This window comes from Pseudophryne corroboree, chromosome 2 (assembly GCF_028390025.1).
Source record: "Pseudophryne corroboree isolate aPseCor3 chromosome 2, aPseCor3.hap2, whole genome shotgun sequence".
In the NCBI taxonomy this organism is placed as follows: domain Eukaryota; kingdom Metazoa; phylum Chordata; class Amphibia; order Anura; family Myobatrachidae; genus Pseudophryne; species Pseudophryne corroboree.
The window spans coordinates 487,461,510-487,483,839 of NC_086445.1; the positions used below are offsets into that span (position 1 = coordinate 487,461,510).

General features: G+C 47.4%; 1 protein-coding gene across 9 annotated transcripts in view; it reads right to left on the reverse strand.

The window, feature by feature from the left end:
• The window catches only part of TEX14 (testis expressed 14, intercellular bridge forming factor), a 739,191-nt gene that overhangs the window by 479,520 nt on the left and 237,341 nt on the right, over positions 1-22,330 (reverse strand). For all 9 annotated transcript variants that reach the window (XM_063953897.1, XM_063953895.1, XM_063953894.1 and 6 more), the window contains exon 6: positions 9,519-9,600. In XM_063953897.1, the coding sequence (XP_063809967.1) occupies positions 9,519-9,600 (82 nt within the window). The remainder of the gene's footprint in view (positions 1-9,518; positions 9,601-22,330) is intronic.

The following is a 22,330-nucleotide window of genomic DNA, read 5'->3' on the forward strand; positions in this document are numbered from 1 at the left end:
GAAGAGCTGACACAATAGGAAAAGGATTTTGAATCCCGGGTAAGACTCATACCAGCCACACCAATCACACCGTATAACTCGTGATATTATACCCAGTTAACAGTATGAAATATAACTGAGCCTCACTACAGATGGCTCATAACAATAACCCTTTAGTTAGGCAATAACTATATACAAGTATTGCAGACAATCCGCACTTGGGATGGGAGCCCAGCATCCACTACGGACTACGAGAAATAGATTTACCGGTGAGTAAAATCTTATTTTCTCTGACGTCCTAAGTGGATGCTGGGACTCCGTAAGGAGCATGGGGATTATACCAAAGCTCCCAAACGGGCGGGAGAGTGCGGATGACTCTGCAGCACCGAATGGGCAAACTCTAGGTCCTCCTCAGCCAGGGTGTCAAACTTGTAGAATTTAGTAAATGTGTTTGACCCCGACCAAGTAGCTGCTCGGCAAAGTTGTAAAGCCGAGACGCCTCGGGCAGCCGCCCAAGAAGAGCCCACCTTCCTCGTGGAATGGGCTTTCACTGATTTAGGATGCGGTAGTCCAGCCGCAGAATGTGCAAGCTGAATCGTACTACAGATCCAGCGAGCAATAGTCTGCTTTGAAGCAGGAGCACCCAGCTTGTTGGGTGCATACAGGATAAATAGCGAGTCAGTTTTCCTGACTCCAGCCGTCCTGGAAACATATATTTTCAGGGCCCTGACTACGTCCAGTAACTTGGAGTCCTCCAAGTCCCACGTAGCCGCAGGCACCACAATAGGTTGGTTCACATGAAAAGCTGATACCACCTTAGGAAGGAATTGGGAACGAGTCCTCAATTCCGCCCTATCCATATGAAAATCAGATAAGGGCTTTTGCATGACAAAGCCGCCAATTCTGATACACGCCTGGCCGACGCCAAGGCCAACAGCATGACCACTTTCCACGTGAGGTATTTTAGCTCTACGGATTTAAGTGGCTCAACCCAATGCGACTTCAGGAAATCCAACACCACGTTGAGATCCCACGGTGCCACTAGAGGCACAAACAGGGGCTGAATATGCAGCACTCCCTTAACAAAAGTCTGAACTTCAGACAGTGAAGCCAGTTCTTTTTGGAAGAAAATATACAGAGCCGAAATCTGGACCTTAATGGAACCCAATTTTAGGCCCGTAGTCACTCCTGACTGTAGGAAGTGCAGAAATCGACCCAGTTGAAATTCCTCCGTTGGGCCTTCCTGGCCTCACACTAAGCAACATATTTTTGCCATATTCGGTGATAATATTTTGCAATCACATCTTTCCTAGCCTTAATCAGCGTAGGAATGACTTCCTCCGGAATGCCTTTTTCCTTTAGGATCCGGTGTTCAACCGCCATGCCGTCAAACACAGCCGTGGTAAGCCTTGGAATAGGCAGGGCCCCTGCTGCAGCAGGTCCTGTCTGAGCGGCAGAGGCCATGGGTCCTCTGAGATCATTTCTTGGAGTTCTGGGTACCAAGCTCTTCTTGGTCAATCCGGAACCACGAGTATAGTTCTTAATCCTCGCCTTCGTAGTTTTCTCAGTACCTTGGGTATGAGAGGCAAAGGAAGGAACACATACACCGACTGGTACACCCACGGTGTTACCAGAGCGTCCACAGCTATCGCCTGAGGGTCCCTTGACCTGGCGCAATATCTTTTTAGCTTTTTGTTGAGGCGGGAAAGGCCACCTGTGGCCTTTCCCAATGGTGTACAATCATTTTGAAGACTTCTGGATGAAGTCCCCACTCTCCCGGGTGGAGGTCGTGCCTGCTGAGAAAGTCTGCTTCCCAGTTGTCCACTCCGGGAATGAACACTGCTGACAGTGCTAACACATGATTTTCCGCCCATCGGAAAATCCTTGTGGCTTCTGCCATCACCATCCTGCTTCTTGTGCCGCCCTGCTGGTTTACATGGGCGACCGCCGTGATGATGTCTGACTGGATCAGCACCGGCTGGTGTTGAAGCAGGGGTCTAGCCTGACTTAGGGCATTGTGAATGGCCCTTAGTCCCAGAATATCTATGTGTAGGGAAGTCTCCTGACTTGACCACAGTCCCTGGACGTTACTTCCCTGTGTGACTGCCCCCCAGCTTTGAAGGCTGGCATCCGTGGTCACCAGGACCCAGTCCTGTATGCCGAATCTGCGGCCCTCTAGAAGATGAGCACTCTGCAGCCACCACAACAGCGACACCCTGGCCCTTGGAGACAGGGTTATCAGCCGATGCATCTGAAGATGCGACCCGGACCACTTGTCCAACAGATCCCACTGGAAGATCCTTGCATGGAACCTGCCGAATGGAATTTCTTCGTAAGAAGCTACCATCATTCCCAGGACTCGCGTGCATTGATGCACCGACACCTGTATTTGTATTAGGAGGTCTCTGACTAGAGATGACAACTCCTTGGCCTTCTCCTCCGGGAGAAACCCTTTTTCCTGTTCTGTGTCCAGAACCATACCCAGGAACAGGAACAGTAGACGCGTCGTAGGAACCAGCTGCGACTTTGGACAATTCAGAATCCAGCCATGCTGTTGTAGCACTTCCCGAGATAGTGCTACTCCGACGAACAACTGCTCCCTGGACCTCGCCTTTATAAGGAGATCGTCCAAGTACGGGATAATTATAACTCCCTTTTTTCGAAGGAGTATCCTCATTTCGGCCATTACCTTGGTAAATACCCTCGGTGCCGGGGACAGACCAACGGCAACGGCTGGAATTGGTAATGACAGTCCTGTACCACAATTTTGAGGTACTCCTGGTGAGGAGGGTAAATGGGGACATGCAGGTAAGCATCCTTGATGTCCAGTGATACCATGTAATTCCCTTCGTCCAGGCTTGCAATAACCGCCCTGAGCGATTCCATTTTGAACTTGAACCTTCGTATATAAAGTGTTCAAGGAGTTCAATTTTAGAATGGGTCTCACCGAACCATCTGGTTTCGGTACCACAAACATTGTGGAATAGTAACCCCGGCCTTGTTGAAGGAGGGGTACCTTGATTATCACCTGCTGGAAGTACAGCTTGTGAATTGCCGCCAGTACTACCTCTCCTCGAGGGCAGCAGGCAAGGCTGATTTGAGGTAACGGCGAGGGGGAGTCGCCTCGAACTCCAGCTTGTATCCCTGTGATACTACTTGCAGAACCCAGGGATCCACCTGTGAGCGAGCCCACTGGTCGCTGAAGTTCCCGAGACGCACCCCCACCGCACCTGGCTCCACCTGTGGAGCCCCAGCGTCATGCGGTGGACTCAGAGGAAGCGGGGGAAGATTTTTGATCCTGGGAACTGGCTGTCTGGTGCAGCTTTTTCCCTCTTTGACCCGCTTGCTTTTCTGAAGCCGAAAGGACTGTACCTTATAATACGGTGCTTTCTTAGGCTGTGAGGAAACTTGAGGTAAATTTTTTCCTTCCCAGCAGTTGCTGTGGATACGAGGTCCCAGAGACCATCCCCAAACAATTCCTCACCCTTATAAGGCAGATTCTTCATGTGCCTTCTAAAGTCAACATCGCCTGTCGACTGCCGGGTCCCTAATACCCTCCTGGCAGAATGGACATTGCATTAATTCTGGATGCCAGCCGGCAAATATCCCTCTGTGCATCCCTCATATATAAGACGACGTCTTTAATATGCTCTATGGTTAGCAAATAGTATCCCTGTCCTGACAGGGTAATAGACCACGCTGCAGCAGCACTAGTCATGCTGAGGCAATTGCAGGTCTCAGTATAGTACCTGAGTGTGTATATACAGACTTCAGGATAGCCTCCTGCTTTTTATCAGCAGGCTCCTTCAAAGTGGCCGTATTCTAAGACGGCAGTGCCACCTTTTTTGACAAACGTGTGAGCGCCTTATCCACCCTAGGGGATATCTCCCAACGTGACCTATCCTCTGGCGAGAAAGGGTACGCCATCAGTAACTTTTTAGAAATTACCAGTTTCTTATCGGGGGAACCCACGCTTCTTCACACACTTCATTCACTCATCTGATGGGGGAACAAAACACTGTCTGCTTTTTCTCCCCAAACATAAAACCCCTTTTTTGTGGTACCTGGGTTAATGTCAGAAATGTGTAACACATTTTTCATAGCCGAGATCATGCAACGGATGTTCCTAGTGGATTGTGTATATGTCTCAACCTCGTCGACACTGGAGTCATACTCCGTGTCGACATCTGTGTCTGCCATCTGAGGTAGCGGGCGTTTTTGAGCCCCTGATGGCCTTTGAGACGCCTGGGCAGGCGCGGGCTTAGAAGCCGGCTGTCCCACAGCTATTACGTCATCCAGCCTTTTATGTAAGGAGTTGACACTGTCGGTTAATACCTTCCACCTATCCATCCACTCTGGTGTCGGCCCCACAGGGGGCGACATCACATTTATCGGCATCTGCTCCGCCTCCACATAACCTTCCTCCTCAAACATGTCGACACAGCCGTACCGACACACCGCACACACACAGGGAATGCTCTGACTGAGGACAGGACCCCACAAAGTCCTTTGGGGAGACAGAGAGAGAGTATGCCAGCACACACCAGAGCTATATATAATGCAGGGATTAACACTATAACTGAGTGATTTTTTCCCAATAGCTTGTATACATAATATTGCGCCTAAATTTAGTGCCCCCCCTCTCTTTTTAACCCTTTGAGCTTGAAAACTACAGGGGAGAGCCTGGGGAGCTGTCTTCCAGCTGCACTGTGAAGAGAAAATGGCGCCAGTGTGCTGAGGGAGATAGCCCCGCCCCTTTTTCGGCTGACTTTTCTCCCGCTTTTTTTATGGATTCTGGCAGGGGTATTTATCACATATATAGCCTCTGGGACTATATATTGTGATTTTTTGCCAGCCAAGGTATGAATATTGTACCTCAGGGCGCCCCCCCCCCCCCCCCCCAGCGCCCTGCACCCATCAGTGACCGGTGTGTGAGGTGTGCATGAGGAGCAATGGCGCACAGCTGCAGTGCTGTGCGCTACCTTGTTGAAGACCGAAGTCTTCTGCCGCCGATTTCCAGGACCATCTTCATGCTTCTGGCTCTGTAAGGGGGACGGCGGCGCGGCTCCGGGACCGAACGATCGAGGTCGGGTCCTGTGTTCGATCCCTCTGGAGCTAATGGTGTCCAGTAGCCTAAGAAGCCCAAACTATCTCCAGTCAGGTAGGTTCGCTTCTTCTCTCCTTAGTCCCTCGTAGCAGTGAGTCTGTTGCCAGCAGATCTCACTGAAAATAAAAAACCTAAATATACTTTCTTTCTAGGAGCTCAGGAGAGCCCCTAGTGTGCATCCAGCTCAGCCGGGCACAAGATTCTAACTGAGGTCTGGAGGAGGGTCATAGTGGGAGGAGCCAGTGCACACCAGGTAGTCCTAAAGCTTTCTTTAGTTGTGCCCAGTCTCCTGCGGAGCCGCTATTCCCCATGGTCCTTACGGAGTCCCAGCATCCACTTAGGACGTCAGAGAAACATACATGGCTAACATAATATAATACAAGGAATGTTAAACAGTTTGGACAGAAAGGGTTGTCCAATTTTTTATGTTCTGACACCACAGTCTCACTACACACCCACTACAGAGCCGCCACGTCCCTTCTTTGTATTGTCACCATCATGCTACCAAATCCAAGGTAATGGCAATTCTTTATGAGAAGATAGATAACAATGAATGGGTTATAGTAATTGGTGGAGACCTTTATTGGGCCCTTGATCACCAAATGCTCATAGTGGGATGAGCAGAATGCCTTTACATGTCACAAAGAGAGCCAAATTAATTTTCCATGACTATCAATTGATGGATTCCTGACACTTCTATCACCTAAACAAGGGACTACACACTCTGGGCCTGATTTAGGTTCAGTCGTAGTAAGTATAGCTGCTGCTTCCTTGGTAACAGCATTGATGCTTACATATGGTAATGCAGGAGGAGGCATCTTGTATAAGTAGACAGCTCCTGCTGCATGTGTGATCCACCGCTAGGTCCAAGGAAGCAGCATCGGATCACTCTGTGACACCATCGGCCGGCTGGTAGCCCTGAGGTTTCGCAGACCTCTGCCACTGAAGCCAGGAAATCTCAGTTGGAAGATGGACCCTGACCTCGGCACTCCCACATAATGGAGGCGACACACGAACATCAGTACAATGCATCCTTTCCAGGATAGCGACCAGACTATGGGTGCCAAGATCTCTTGGTAGATTTGCAAATATAAAACAAACATAGGCACCTAGACCTCTTAGTAGTTTCACAAAAAGGGCACATAAAATCAGACCATACACTAATATACACCTTATACTGATCTTGGTTGATTCCCCCAAGCACATGACCTACTGTAGATACTGAATGAATAATTATTTCAAGACACATACTGTAAATAAAAGTTGCAGAAATTTATGGAAGAATACATTTTTTCTGAATGACAACAGTAAGACCATTGTTTTGTACAAAACAATGTGCCATTTGGTGAAATGCTTAAAAAGCCAAAAAAGCCTTTTGAAGGCTAGCCACAAAGGCTTTTCCTCTGGTAATACCTATATTGAGCTAGAGACAGGTACAGCAACCTTAAAAAATAAAAGATTGATGGCAAAACAAAATGAGCGCTTCCTAAATGCAAATATAGGTATTTTGTGTGGGATCAAGCGTAGTGAGTTCCTCACTAGGGCCCACTTTACACAACAAGGCAAGACTTTCATACACATGATAAAAAGATGACAAAGGTAAAATGAGATATAAAAACATAGACGCCTTCTGGGCATACTACTCTAGACTCTATAATTTCCACACTTCGGTTAAGGTTCTTTCCCATAATAGGATGGACATAAACAATTACTGAAAAATAACAGAATTTCTCATGACCTCTGAAGATATGAATAAGGCATTACAGCAACCCTTTTCCCTCTCAAAATGAGAGCCACTAAAATCTACCAGCAGTGGAAAATACTGGAAATGAAGAATATTCCGTAAACCAATACAAGACTTTTAAAGGGGAACAGGTCTTTAGATCGACAGTAAGTAGGTTGACACTGTCTAGGTTGACCACTATTGGTCTACAGTAAGTAGGTTGACATGGTTTCTAGGTCGACAGGGACTCTAGTTCGACATGTTCTAGGTCTACTGCAATTGGGAACGGTAACCGAACGAAGCGAGCCATGCGAGGGGACACGGTGCACTAATTGGGGTTCCCGGTCACTGTACGGAGAAAACGGCACCACAAAAAAAGGCAAAAACTCATGTCGACCTTTTTTCATGTCGACCTAGTACATGTCGGCCTAGAGTTCCTGTCGACCTAGAAACCATGTCGACCTACTTACTGTCGACCAACAGTGGACGACCTAGACACTGTCGACTTAAGTCTAATCTACCTAACATACCACACCCCTTTTAAAGATATATGATCTACCCTTCTCCTGTGAGATTTTCACACTATCTTAACAGTATACAGTACTTTAATAGGTTTCTTCCCCGGTAGAGAGTCACAAGTGATAATATTACTAGGAATAAATATATTATCTACCTAATCCTTAAATCCATGACCCCAGCAGATAGACTCCTCTCACTTGGAATACTGTAAATGAGAGGCTGATAGCTTTCTTTCTCTTTTTTTTTTTTTTTTTTTATAAAAAGCACATAATTGTGCAAAAACTAGGGATTCTATGTACTGATCAATTTTTAGAAACCAGCATCATATAAAAAAGACAAATGAACAACACTGATTTCTCTGATATCTTTGATGTAGTGGAAGATTCTGACACATAGCAGGGGAGGGAACAACGGTGGTCATTCCGAGTTGATCGCAGCCAGCAACTTTTTGCTGCTGCTGCTGCGATCAACTAGTACACGCCTATGGGAGAGTGTATTTTAGCTTTGCAGGGCTGCGATCGCTTGTGCAGCACTGCTAAGCTGAAAAACAAGACTGGCCCTGGACATACTTACGTGTGCGACGATCTCAGCGATGCTGGGGCCGGCTTTGACGTCAGACATCCGCCCTCCATTCTCCTGGACACACCTGCATTTTTTTCACCACTCCTCGAAAACGGCTCCAAACGGTCTGGTGACGCACATGTACGCCTTCTTTCTGTCAATCTTCTTGCGGTCGGCTCTGCGACTGCTTTCTTCGTTGGCCGCGACGTAACCTGGCGACCCCTGTCGCCGGGCAACAACGCGCATGCGCAGTGCTGCCACCGCGCTTGCGCATTCCAGACCCGTTCGCACCGCAGCGACAAACCGCTGCGTGCAAACGGGTCGGAATGACCCCCAACACACGTAATGACAGATCTTATTGGCATTCATGCACAATGGCAATCGACTGCCAAATGCGGGTGTAGTATGGTATGCCGGCGGCCGGACTCCCGGCGACCAGCATACCGGCGCCGGAGCCTGACCGCCGGCATACCGACAGTGTGGCGAGCGCAAAGCAGCCCCTTGTGGGCTCGCTGCGCTCGCCACGCTGCGGGCACGGGCTATTTATTCTCCCTCCAAGGGGGTCGTGGACCCCCACGAGGGAGAATAGCTGTCGGTTTGCCGGGTGTCGGGATCCCGGCACCGGTATACTGTGTGCCGGGATCCCGACATTCGGCATACTGAAGACCACCCGCCAAATGCAATGCAGAGGAACACTGAGGTCTATGTGCAAAGACAAATATAGTGAAATACGCCAGTTTTTCCTTAAAATTTTCCTTAGTACATAGATTCTGATGTGGAAGGAAATAAGAGCTTCAAGGTAGTTGATAAAGGGATAGACAGGGAAAATTATAAGTGGTGTAAAAGTGGGTTCACTTGCCATTGCAGTAATTTACTATAAACTGTACTGAGAATAAATTATCTCTCCACATTACATCCTGAAGCAGTAATTCCCTAGAAGTTATTGATTAGATGGCAGCACTGGTAATCAATAAACGGGTTTAGAGGTAAATAAACTATTTGCTTGCTTATTACTACTTATAAATCAATAGTTAAAGTAAATTGCATATAAGATAAGTGCATAAGTACAGAATGTAGCAGAATGCCCAAGGCACGCAGACACCATGCCAAGGACAAAACACTTCTGTGCACCCCACTTTAATGTATTTTATTGTGTATCTTTAAATCATGTGATGTGATTCATTTGCCCAGTAACTGTTATAGTATAAAAATTAGTATCTAAACAATATTCAGGGTCAGTTCTTGATTTTCTGAACTGCCCTCATACTGCAAGATTTCCTTCCTATTTTGTAGTAAAACACCTTTTCTTTTTGCACTTCAAAAAAATTTTGTGGACACTTATATTGGATCACAAGATAGTTCCATATCAACTCCTCTGTAGATTATGTTGTACTATTTTTGCAATATAAGGAAAACCACACTGCAATGTGCATTAAAAGGAAAACCACACTGCAATGTGAAAAGGATAATAGAAGTTGCAAAGAGACTTCTGAGATACGCATAAATCAACTCATCCTATAGACAAGGAACCAATCTGTGACTTCTTGAATTTCACTTTAAGATGTATATTAGTTCATATCATTGTCATCTGCTGTAACCATAATTGTCTTCACCTGAGTTTAAGCATACCTGTCCATATCCAAAGTTGCATATTTTATTTTCTGAAATCCTCTCACGTTTATGGCATCGCTTTATTGATTTGTCAGCATTTCTAAATGAACACACAAAACATTTATCTTCAGTGAAAGACAATATGGAGAATACAGGTTGAGTATCCCATATCCAAATATCCAAAATACGGAATATTCCGAAATACGGACTTTTTTGAGCGAGAGTGAGATAGTGAAACTTTTGTTTTCTGATGGCTCAATGTACACAAACTTTGTTTAATACACAGTTATTAAAAATATTGTATTAAATGACCTTCAGGCTGTGTATATAAGGTGTATATGAAACATAAATGAATTGTGTGAATGTACACACACTTTGTTTAATGCACAAAGTTATAAAAACTATTGGCTAAAATGACCTTCAGGCTGTGTGTATAAGGTGTATATGAAACATAAATGTATTCTGTGCTTAGATTTAGGTCCCATCACCATGATATCTCATTATGGTATGCAATTATTCCAAAATACGGAAAAATCCCATATCCAAAATACCTCTGGTCCCAAGCATTTTGGATAAGGGATACTCAACCTGTAATGTATATCTTGCAAATGTCATGTGCAATTATTGTTTACAACAATACGGAGTCTGAATACCTATATGACGTTCCACAATGCAGCGGACATGACTTTTCTTCATGCCAAGTTCCGTTTTGTTTCGAATACAGATTCAGACTGTTGCACACAGATATATATAAGTGTTACATATCAAATTAATCGGTGCAGTCTCGTGAAGTGGTCGATTGCGACTAAAAATAGGAATTTAAAACCTATCGGTAATTCCTTTTCTCGTAGTCCGTAGTGGATACTGGGGATCTGTACTTTAGTACCATGGGGTATAGATCGGGTCCACTGGAGCCTGGCACTTTAAAACCTTTAGTGTGTGTATGTGTGTGCTAGCTCATCCCATCTATGCGCCTCCTACCAGACTCAGTCTAGCAAACTGTGACCGAGGAGACGGACATACCATGAGAGAAGAAGACAGGTACAACAGCGGTGAGGCACTAAGCCAACACACAACCATAACCGAAAGAAGGGAGCTAACCAAAACAGAGGGTAGCAACACCAACCTAACCAAGATAGCAAAGCTATCCCAACAACAAAACGGGACCGCAACGGCGGTCCAAAAAAACACTACGGACTACGAGAAAAGGAATTACCGGTAGGTATTCAATTCCTATTTTCTCTTACGTCCTAGTGGATACTGAGGATCTGTACTTTTGTACCATGGGGAAGTCTTAAAGCTCCCAAATGGGTGGGAGAGGGCTGAGACCCATGTAACATCACCTGGCCAAACTGAAGGTCATCCTTGGCCAAGGTGTCGAACCAACAGAACTTAACAAAAGTGTTCAAACCAGACCAAGTAGCAGCTCGGCACAACTGTAAGGCCGAGACACCCCAGGCAGCCGCCCAGGAAAAGCCCACAGATCTCGTCGAGTGGACCTGAATAGACAAAAGGCAGAGCCGCCGAAGTATAAGCTTTTTGAGTGGTCAACCTGAGCCAATGAGCAATTGATTTCTTAGAAGCCGGGCGACCAATCTTGGTGGCATCATGAAGGACAAACAGCGAGTCAGATTTCCGATGATGAGCAGTCTGTTTGACATAAATCTTCAGAGCCCTCACAACATCCAAGGACTCTGGACCAAAGGAGGCGTCAGACAACACCGGAAGCACAATGGGTTGATTCACATGAAAAGCTGACACCACTTTTGGCACAAACTGAGGATGGGTCCCGAGTTCCGAACCTGTCTTCGTGAAAAAAACAAATAAGGGCTCTTACAGGATAAGGCCCCCAATTCAGAGACATGTCTGGCAGACGCCAATGCGAACAACATCACTGTCTTCCAGGTGAGAATTTTTAACTCCACCCTATGTAAGGGTTCAAACCAGTCCAATTGAAGACAGAACCACATTGAGATCCCACGGAGCCGGGGGAGGTACGAAGGACAGTTGCACATCAAGAACTCCTTTTAGGAAAGTTTGTACTTCCGGCAACATGGCAAGTTGTTTCTGGAAGAAAATAGAAAGTGACGAAATCTGGACTTTGATGGAGCCTAAACGTAGGCCCATATCCACTCCCGTTGCAGGAAAAGTAGAAAGCGACCCATTCTAAATTCCACGGGAGAAACCTTTCTACTTTCACGCCAGGAAACATACTTTTTCCAGATATGATGATAATGTTTTGACGTAACCATCTTCCTGACCTGGACCATGGTACAAATAACCCGGGAGGGAAGACCTTTCTCTAGCTAGAATCTCCCTCTCAACTTCCAAGCTGTCAAACGTAGCCGCTGGAAGTCTGGATAGACGAACGAACCTTGTTGAAGAAGATCCCTTTGAAGCGGCAGAGGCCAGGGATCCTCCAGAGCCATGGATAGGAGATCCGAGTACCACGCCCGTCGGGGCCAATCCGGGGCAATTAAAATTGCTTAAACACTTTCCCTTAGGTAGAGGAGGAAACTGGTACGTCCATGGTGTCATCAGCGCGTCCACTGCTACAGCCTGCGGATCCCTCGTTCTGAAACAGTAATGGTATAGCTTCATGTTGAGACGAGAAGCCATCAGATTATCTGCGGACAGCCCCACTGGTGAATTAACTGTTGAAACACCTGGGGATGTAGGCCCCATTCCCCCAGATGGAGGTCGTGTCTGCTGAGGAGGTCCGCTTCCCAGTTGTCCACTCCTGGAATGAATATGTCTGAGATGGCCCTTGTGTGGGCCTCTGCCCAGACGAGTATTCTTGACACTTCTCGCTTCGCCACTCTACTTTTTGTACCCCCTTGTTGGTTTATGCACGCCCTGGCATTGTCCAATTGAACCTGGATCGCCTAATCCTTCAGGAGATGGGAAGCTTGCAGAAGAGCATTGTAAATTGCCCTGAGTTCCAGGATGTTTATCGGCGGAGCAGATTCCTGAACTGACCATATACCCTGGAACTGGGCGCCTAGGGTCACGGGTGTGGTGTGGTATGCCGGCGACCGGGCTCCCGGCGACCAGCATACCGGCGCCGGCAGACCGACGTTGTGGCGAGCGCAAATGAGCCCCTTGCGGGCTCACTGCGCTCGCCACGCTGCGGCACGGTGGCGCGCCCTGCTATTTATTCTTCCTCCAGGGGGGTCGTGGATGCCCACGAGGGAGAAAAAATGTCGGTATGCCGGCTGTTGGGATTCCGGCGCCGGTATGCTGTGCGCCGGGATCCCGACAGTCGGCAACCTGAAGACCACCCTAGGGTCACAGCCCCCCAACCCCGGAGGCTGGCATCCGTTGTCAGAAGAATCCACGACTGGATGTTGAAATTCCTGCCTTTTACCAGGTGAGGAACTTGTAGCCACCATAACAGAGAAATCAGGGCTTTTGGAGATCAGGCCAATTCCTGATGCATGTAAAGGTGAGACCCCGACCATTTGTCCAGCAGATCCAGCTGAAATGGCCGGGCATGAAATCTGCCGTGTTGGATTGCCTCGTAAGCAGCAACCATTCTGCCCAGCAAGTGTATGCAAAGAAGTATGGATACCTTGCGAGGAGGGAGCACTGAGCGAACCATAGCCTGGATAGCCAGGGACTTGTCCATCGGAAGAAACACCTTTTGAGACACAGTATCCAGTATCATTCCCAGAAACTGAAGAGACTGAGTAGGTTCAGGCGTGATTTCTGGAAATGTAGGATCCACCTATGATCCGTAAGCAGGCTGTCGTCAGATCGATGCTGTGCAGGAGACGCTCACTGGAGCCTTTATCAGGATATCGTCCAAGTATGGGACTATGTTGACTCCCATCATGCGCAGTTGCAGCATCATCTCTGCTATGACTTTGGTGAAGACCCTCAGAGCTGTGGACAGGCCAAAGGGCAAAGCCTGAAACTAGAAATGGTCGTCCAAGATGGTGAACCTGTGGTAAGACTGATGAGGGGGCCACATGGGAATGTGTAGGTAAGCATCCTTGACATCTAGGGATACCAGGAATTCCCCCTCCTCCAGACTGGACACCACTGCCCGCAGGGATTCCATCTTGAATTTGAACACCCTCAGATACGGGTTTAGAGACTTCAGGCTCAAGATGGGTCACATCGAACCGTCTGGTTTTATAACGACAAAAAGACTGGAGTAAAAACCCCTGTTGCATAACGGAGGAGGTACTGGAACCACCACCTGTGTCCACAAAAGCTTTTGAATATCCTCTTGCAAGGTAACTTTTGCTGCGGGAAAAACTGGCAAGCCCGATTTGAAAAATATCCCTGGAAAATGAGATCCCTCAACCAAGGATCCCGGCAGGACTTCGCCCACACGTGGGCGAAGTCTTCAAGGCAAGCACCCACCGGATAGTTGCCTTGCTGCTGGCGCCAACCGTCACGTGGAAGGCTTAGCTTCAGGGGGTGGTGTTCTGGTCCAGGGAGGCAGCAGCTATAGGTTTACGGGACTTACCACGAGATCCTCTGGGAGTAGTGGATACCCCTCTGCCCCTGCCTCTGAACCTTGCCACACGAATGGACTGCAAGGAGAGTCCTGTGTAAGAATGTCTAGCAGGTGGCGCAGCCGACGGCAGATAGGTAGACTTACCCACCGTTGCCTGGGAGATCCACTTATTTAATTTGTCCCCAAACAAGGCATCACCGGTAAAGGGAAGATTTTCTACACCGTTTTTGGAATCAACGTCCGCTGACCATTGACGAAACCACAGAGCTCTGCGTGCTGAAACAGCCATAGCAGTAGTGTGGCCATTTATCTTGCACAATTCTTTTATAGCCTTGCTCATAAAATTTGCAGCATACTGTATATGTTGCAGCAGAGTAATGACCTCAACCCGGAGCAGAGAGTCTAAACCATCAATAACAGTATCAGACCACTTGATTATCGCCCTGGAAATCTACCCACAAACAATTGTGGGGCGCCGTGCTACGACTGCTGCCGTATATATTGCTTTGAGAGTGGTCTCAATTTTACGGTCAGACGGCTCTTTTAGGGATATAACCCCTGGCACCGGCAGTACCAATTCCTTAGACAGTATGGACACAGACGGATCAAGTAACGGGGTTTTCCCATACCTTCCTGTCCTCAGCTGCGGGGGGAGTAGCTAAAAACCTCTGAGGAATTTTACATTTCTTATCAGAGGTTAACCATGCCTCCCTGGCTAGAGAATTTAGACACAGGAAAGGTGACTGAGGTCTTTGGTCTAACATTAAAGTATAACTCCTCATCTGGTTCTGCGTCCTGATCAGGTACTGTATGTGAAGAGACGGAGAGCTGTCCTCATCCATATCATCATCATCCACATCAGGCTGATCAGAAACCAGACTGGAGCACCTGTGCCAGTGAGCATTTATGTGAAACCTACAAAGGGGGCTGAGAAGCCTTTCTGGTATCTGCTGTTTTAGCCATACAATCAATAGACTGTTTAAACACCTGTCTCTCTTTTTTAGCTGCAGCTAATTCTGAATTTACATTCTGAATCATGCTTTTAAAATTATATAACCAGTCAGGTGCCTGTGAACTATGTCCCTGTGGAGATAAGGAGCACTGTCCACACATGAGGGACCCCGCTGATGAATGGGTAGAGTTACAAGCAGCACACATAACCATGTCCACAGACATATTTACACAACTGTAATACAGCGCAGCTCACTGAAACACCTCCACACAGACCCTAGAGAGCCCCTGGAGTGACACGGAGGAACGGAGACCAGCACACAAAACACAGCAGCAGTGTGTGAAAATATGTGTACAACCTGATAGAAGTGCGGCGGTGCTACCGCTGGTGTGCTTCCCCCCCCCAATATGACCCCATGGTACCAGTACAGAGTCTGTAACAGTGTGGGTCCCTGGAGGAGCAGTGTGCATTCAGCCTTGATGATCCGCAGCAGCAGGAAATGGCGCCTTCCCGGCACTGGTCCGGCTCTTGGAAGCCCCGCCCCTTGCAATGGCGCGCGGTCCCTTCAGTTTTTTATACTGGCCATGTTAACAAACATTTTTATAGATCAGTACACACAAGCCCTAGTGAGCACTGCGGGGCATGAGCCCCGAGTCAGTCTAGTCCGCGGCGGGCACCGCAGCTTGTGGCCCGTGACCGCCATATGACATGCCGCCAAAACCACACCGAGGCCCCACTAACTGGGACCCCGGTGTTAACACTCACCAGACCTATCAATCTTCGGCATCTGTTAGAGGGTGGCGGTTAGTTGCTGGCGTGGGCACATACACTAACGATGAGTGAACAGCACCTCAGGAGCTTAGTGTCCTGTCAGCTGGTATTACGAACTATTAACCCTCAGGAGGTTGGTTCGGTCCCCCCTCTAAATCCCACAAAGCAGGTAGACAGGTTGCCAACCAACACTACCTGTAAATGATAAACAAAAATAAAAAATAAAGGAAACTCTCTGTAGCTCCAGAGAAATGCACCCAGCTCCTTGGGCACATTTTTCTAAACTGAGTCTGGTAGGAGGGTCATAGAGGGGAGGAGCCAGCACACACATACACACACTAAAGGTTTTAAAGTGCCAGGCTCCAGTGGACCCGATCTATACCCCATGGTACTAAAGTACGAGATCCCCTATATCCACTAGGACGTAAGAGAAACACACATTGAAATGAAAAAGACGTAAACAAGACGTTACGTCATTCTGTGCAGCTCTCTTGCACCAGCTGACTCATGCCACAGGTATATGAGAACACATCTGTACATGTATTTCTTAAAGGTATTTTCAATGTACTTTTAATGCATTACCGGGATCAGTACGTAATCCCGCTGGACGGGATCCCGGCGGTCGAAATACCGACGCCGGAATCCCGACCACACAATCCCGATAGGGGTGGCGAGCGGAACGCAGCCCCTGGCGGGCTCGCTTCGCTCGCCACGCTGCGGGCACGGTGCCTCGCTACGCTCGGCACACTATTATATTCTCCCTTTATGGGTGTCGTGGACACCCATGGAGGGAGAAAATGTCGGGATTGTGGCAGTCGGAATTGTGGCGGTCGGGATTGTGGCGGTCGGGATTCCGGCGTCGATATTTCGACCGCCAGGATCCCGTCCAGCGGGATGTTGACCGCATCCCGCATTAACATTTTACCAATACAAATGCAAACTTTGCAAAAATAGTACATACTGTAGAATTCGTGTACTCTGCATTATGATACTCAACATCAACAGTTATTGCTTCTATTCAGCATTTTAATGCATTTACTTTTGCATTGAAAACTAGATGTGCTGTATTATATTGTTGAAGTTGGGGTAATTTATGAATTGTACTAAACATCGGAGCGATTAAGGCAAAAATGCGCATGCGCATGGTACACAGTGCGCATGCGGTTAGTATTTTAGCACAAAACGTAGTAGATTTATTCATGTCCGAACGAAGATTTTTCATCGTTGAAGTGATCGGAGTGTGATTGACAGGAAGTGGGTGTTTCTGGGCGAAAACTGGCCGTTTTCAGAGAGTGTGCGGAAAAACGCAGGCGTGACAGGGAAAAACGCGGGAGTGTCTGGAGGAACGGGGGAGTGGCTGGCCGAACGCAGGGCGTGTTTGTGATGTCAAACCAGGAACGAAACGGCCTGAGCTGATCGCAATCTGTGAGTAGGTCTGGAGCTACTCAGAAACTGCTAAGAAATTTCTATTCGCAATTCTGCTAATCTTTCGTTCGCAATTCTGCTAAGCTAAGACACACTCCCAGAGGGCGGCGGCCTAGCGTGTGCAATGCTGCTAAAATCTGCTAGCGAGCGATCAACTCGGAATGACCCCCATTGTCTACAACATGCTTATAAAGAATATATATGCTTAGCAAAAAAAAATTATTAGTAATAGGTACTTGTATACACCATGAGATTACAATGGCATCACTAAATAATAACTACTTATGTGTGAAACCTGCTACATATATATGGCTCTATAAAGTTGTACCAAAGAAACTTATACATAAGCATAAAGGGTGCATTCCCTTTTGAAGGGATTAATGTACAGTACTATATATATATATATATATATATATATACACACATACACATATATATATATATATATACATATATATATATATATATATACACACATACATACATACATACACACATACACACACACACATATACACACATACACACTGTGCAAAGGTTTTTTAGGTAGGTGTGGAAAAAATGCTGCAAAGTGAGGATGATTTCAAAAATAGAAGTGTTAATAGTTTATTTTGATCAATTAGCAAAATGAAGGAACAGAAAAGAAATCTGAATCAAATCAATACTTGATGTGACCACGCTTTGCCTTCAAAACAGTTTAACACCATTACTTCTTCAAGGTACACTTGCATACAGTTTTTGAAGGAACTCGGCAGGGAGGTTGCTCCAAACATATTGGTGAACTAACCACAGTTCTTCTATGGAAGTAGGCTTGCTCAAAACCTTTTGTCTCTTCATGTAATCCCAGACAGGTTCGATGTTGTTGAGATCAGGGCTCTGTGGGGGCCATATCATCACCATATCATCACTTCCTAAACTCCTTGTTCTTCTTTATGCTGAAGAAAGTTCTTAATGACATTGGCTGTATGTTTGGGGTCGTTGTGCTGCTGCAGAATTAATTTGGAGCCAATCAGATGTCTCCCTGATGGTATTACATAATGGATAAGTACCTACCTGTTGGCCTATGTAGGCAAGACTGTTTGCAGTTTTAAGGAAAGAGTAGAACACAGGTCTACAATCCGTTTATGTATTCAGGGTAAAGATGTTGAACAGCCTGTGGCTAAACATTTCCGAGAGGCACGACATTCTCTGTCGACACTGTGGTACAAATTGGTGGATCATATTCCACCTTGACTTAAGGGAGGTAATAGTTATACTTTGCTGTTATGTTTGGAGGCACAGTAGATTTATTCATTGAACATAGGGGTCATTCCGAGTTGATCGCTCGCTAGCAACTTTTTGCAGCGCTGCGATCAGATAGTCGCCGCCTATGGGGGAGTGTATTTTAGCTTTCAAGCGTGCGAACACTTTTGAAGCCGATGGCACAAAAAAGATTTTTACAGTTTCTGAGTAGCTCTGGACTTACTCAGCCGCTGCGATCACTTCAGTCTTTTTGGTCCCGGAATTGACGTCAGAGACCCGCCCTGCAAACGCTTGGACACTCCTGCGTTTTTCCAAACACTCCCAGAAAACGGTCAGTTGACACCCACAAAAGGCCTCTTTCTGTGAATCACCTTGCGATCGGCTGTGCGAATGGATTCTTCGTTAAATCCATCGCCCAGCACCGATCCTCTTTGTACCCGTACGACGCGCCTGCGCAATGCATGCATACGCAAGCTCAGTTTTGCAGAGAGTTAACCTGATCGCAGTGCTGCAAAATGTTGCTAGCAAGCAATCAACTCGGAATGACACCCATAGTGGGGGTAATTCAGACCTGATCGATGCTGTGCGTTTTCGCACAGCGTGCGATCAGGTCTGAACTGAGCATACGTATGCACCGCAATGCGCCGGTGCATCAGACAAATGCGCCAGGCATCAGTGCATAGCGACGGGATGGTGCAAAAAAAGCGATTGCACGGGCGATCGCAATGTGATTTACAGGTCAAGGCTGTTTGTGGGTGGCAACTGACTGTTTTAAAGGTGTGTCCAGAAAAAAGCAGGCGGACTCAGGCGTTAGGAGGGAGGTTGTCTGACGTCAACTCCTGACCCGACCATCAGCAATCCATCGCAGTGGCAGAGTAAGTGCTGGGCTGAGCAGAGACTGCACAAACTGATGATTGTGTAGCTCTGCTACGAATACGATCGCACACCTGCACAGAACATTTCCCCTGCCCCTGTAAGCGGTCACTACCTGATCGCTGGGCTGGCTCCTCCCTCTATGTTCCTCCTACCAGACTTAGTCTAGAAACTGTGCCCGAGGAGACGGACATACTTCGAGAGAAGGAAATACAAAGATAGTGGTAAGATTCACACCAGCTCACACATAACAACATAAAACCAAGCCAACCAACTTGAAACAAGTCAGCAACGGCTAAACAACAGTACTTAACCAAGTAACAAGGCAGTACTGAACCAAGTAACAACTGCAGGAAAATGAAGCACTGGGCGGGCGCCCAGCATCCTCTACGGACTACGAGAAAAGGATTTACCGGTAGGTAATTAAAATCCTATTTTCTCTTATGTCCTAGAGGATGCTGGGGTTCACATTAGTACCATGGGGATGTACCAAAGCACTCAGTACGGGAGGGAGAGTGCGGAGGCTCCAGCAGAACTAATTGGCCAAACTTTAGGTCCTCAGCGGCCAAAGTATCGAACTTGTAGAACTTAGCAAATGTGTTCGACCCTGACCAAGTTGCTGCTCGGCAAAGTTGTAAAGCCGAGACCCCCCGGGCAGCAGCCCAGGAAGAACCAACTTTACGGCCAGAGTGGGCCTTAACAGATTTTGGACACGGCAAAACCTGCTGTAGAATAAGCATCCTGGATAGTACACCTGATCCAGCGAGAAATCGTCTGTTTAGAAGCAGGCCAACCAACTTTGTGGGGATCATAAAGGACAAACAGAGCGTCCCACTTTCTGTAATGAGAAGTTCTCTTCACATAAATCTTCAAAGCCCTCACAATATCCAAGGACTTTGAGGTAATTAAGTAGTCAGTAGCCACTGGCACCACAATAGGTTGGTTGATATGAAAAGCCGACACAACCTTCGGAAAAAATTGCTCAGGCGCGTCCTGAGCTCAGCTCTATCTTCATGGAAAATCAAGTATGGGCTCTTGCAGGACAAAGCCCCCAATTCTGACACACGTCTAGCAGATGCTAATGTCAACAGTGTGACTGCCTTCCAAGTAAGAAACTTGATATCAACCTCCTGTAAAGGCTCAAATCAATCCGATTGTAGGAACTGCAGCACCACATTAAGATCCCAAGGTTGCATAGGAGGCACAAAGGGAGGCTGGATATGCAAAACCCTTTTCAAGAAAGGGAGGGCAGCCAATTGTTTCTGGAAGAAAATGGACAAGGCCGAAATCTGGACTTTTATGGAGCCCAAACGCAGGCCCAAATCCACACCTGTTTGCAGAAAGAGGAGAAACCATCCTAGTTGAAACTCCACCATAGGAAACTTCTTGGATTCACACCAAGACACATACTTTTTCCAAATGCGATGGTAATGTTTAGACGTTACTGCCTTCCTAGCCTGTATCAGGGTAGGAATAACCTTGTTCGGAATGCCATTCCGATCTAAGATCTGGCGTTCAACCTCCATGCTGTCAAACGTAGCCGTGGTAAGTCATGATAAGCGAACGGCCCCTGTTGCAAAAGGTCCTCACGAAGAGGAAGAGGCCTTGGATCTTCCAGCAGTAACTCCAGAAGATCCACGTACCAAGCACTTCTTGGCCAGTCTGGAGCAATGAGGATCGCCGGAACACTTGTTCTCTTTATTAGTTTGAGAATTCGTCGGATGAGTGGAAGTGGAGGGAACACATACACTGATTTGAACACCCACGGAGTTACCAGGGAATCCACCGCCACTGCCTGTGGGTCTCTCGACCTGGAACAGTACCTCCGAAGCTTCTTGTTGAGGCGGGAGGCCATCATGTCTATTTGAAGTACGCCCCAAAGACCTGTCACCTCCGTGAACACCTCCGGGTGTAGGCCCCACTCTCCTGGATTGGGATCGTGTCTGCTGAGGAAGTCTGCTTCCCAGTTGTCCACTCCCAGAATGAAGATTGCTGACAGTTCCACCGCGTGCTTTTCTGCCCAGAGGATGATTTTTGTTACCTCTGACATTGCCGCTCTGCTCTTCGTTACGCCTTGCAGGTTTATGTAAGCCACCGTTGTTACATTGTCCGACTGAACCTGAATGGACTGATCTTTTAGAAGATGTGCCACTTGTAGAAGACCATTGTACACGGCCCTTAGTTCCAGAATGTTTATCGGAAGGAGGGATCCAGACTCGACCACCTTTCTTGGAAGTTTTCACCTTGGGTGACTGCTCCTAAACCTCGGAGACTCGCATCCGTGGTTAAAAGAATCCAATTCTGAATCTCGAACCTGCGGCCCTCCAGCAGGTGAGATGTTTGCAGCCACCAGAGGAGCGAGATTCTGGCTTTCGGTGACAGACGTATCCTCTGGTGCATGTGAAGATAGATCCGGACCACTTGTCCAGGAGATCCAGTTGGAAGGGTCGTGCATGAAATCTTCCGTACTGTAGAGCCTCGTAAGAGGCCACCATCTTTCCCAGAAGGCGACTGCACTGATAAACAGATACATGGGCTGGCTTCAGGACATCCCGGACCATTGTTTGTATCACCAACGCTTTCTCTTCCAGTAGAAACACCCTCTGTACTTCCATCTCGAGCATCATTCCTAGGAAGGACAGTCTCCTTGTCGGCTCCAAATGCGACTTTGGAAGATTCAGGATCCATCCATGATCCTGTAGTAGTTGAGTCGAGAGAGCAATGCTCTGTAACAACTTTTCCCTGGAAGACTCTTATCAGCAGATCGTCCAGATAAGAAATTATGCTCACACCCTGCATGCGGAGGAGTAGCATCATTTCAGCCATGACCTTGGTGAACACCCTTGGTGCCGTAGAGGGGCCAAACGGCAGCGCCTGGAACGGATAGTGACAGTCCAGCAGCGCAAATCTTAGATAAGCCTGATAAGGCGGCCAGATCGGAGTGTGAAGGTACGCATCCTTGATATCTAGGGATACCAGAAATTCCCCCTCCTCCAGACCTGAGATCACCGCTCTCAGAAACTACATTTTGAATTTGAATTCCCTCAAATAAGGGTTCAATAACTTTAGGTTCAATATTGGCCTGACCGAACCATCCGG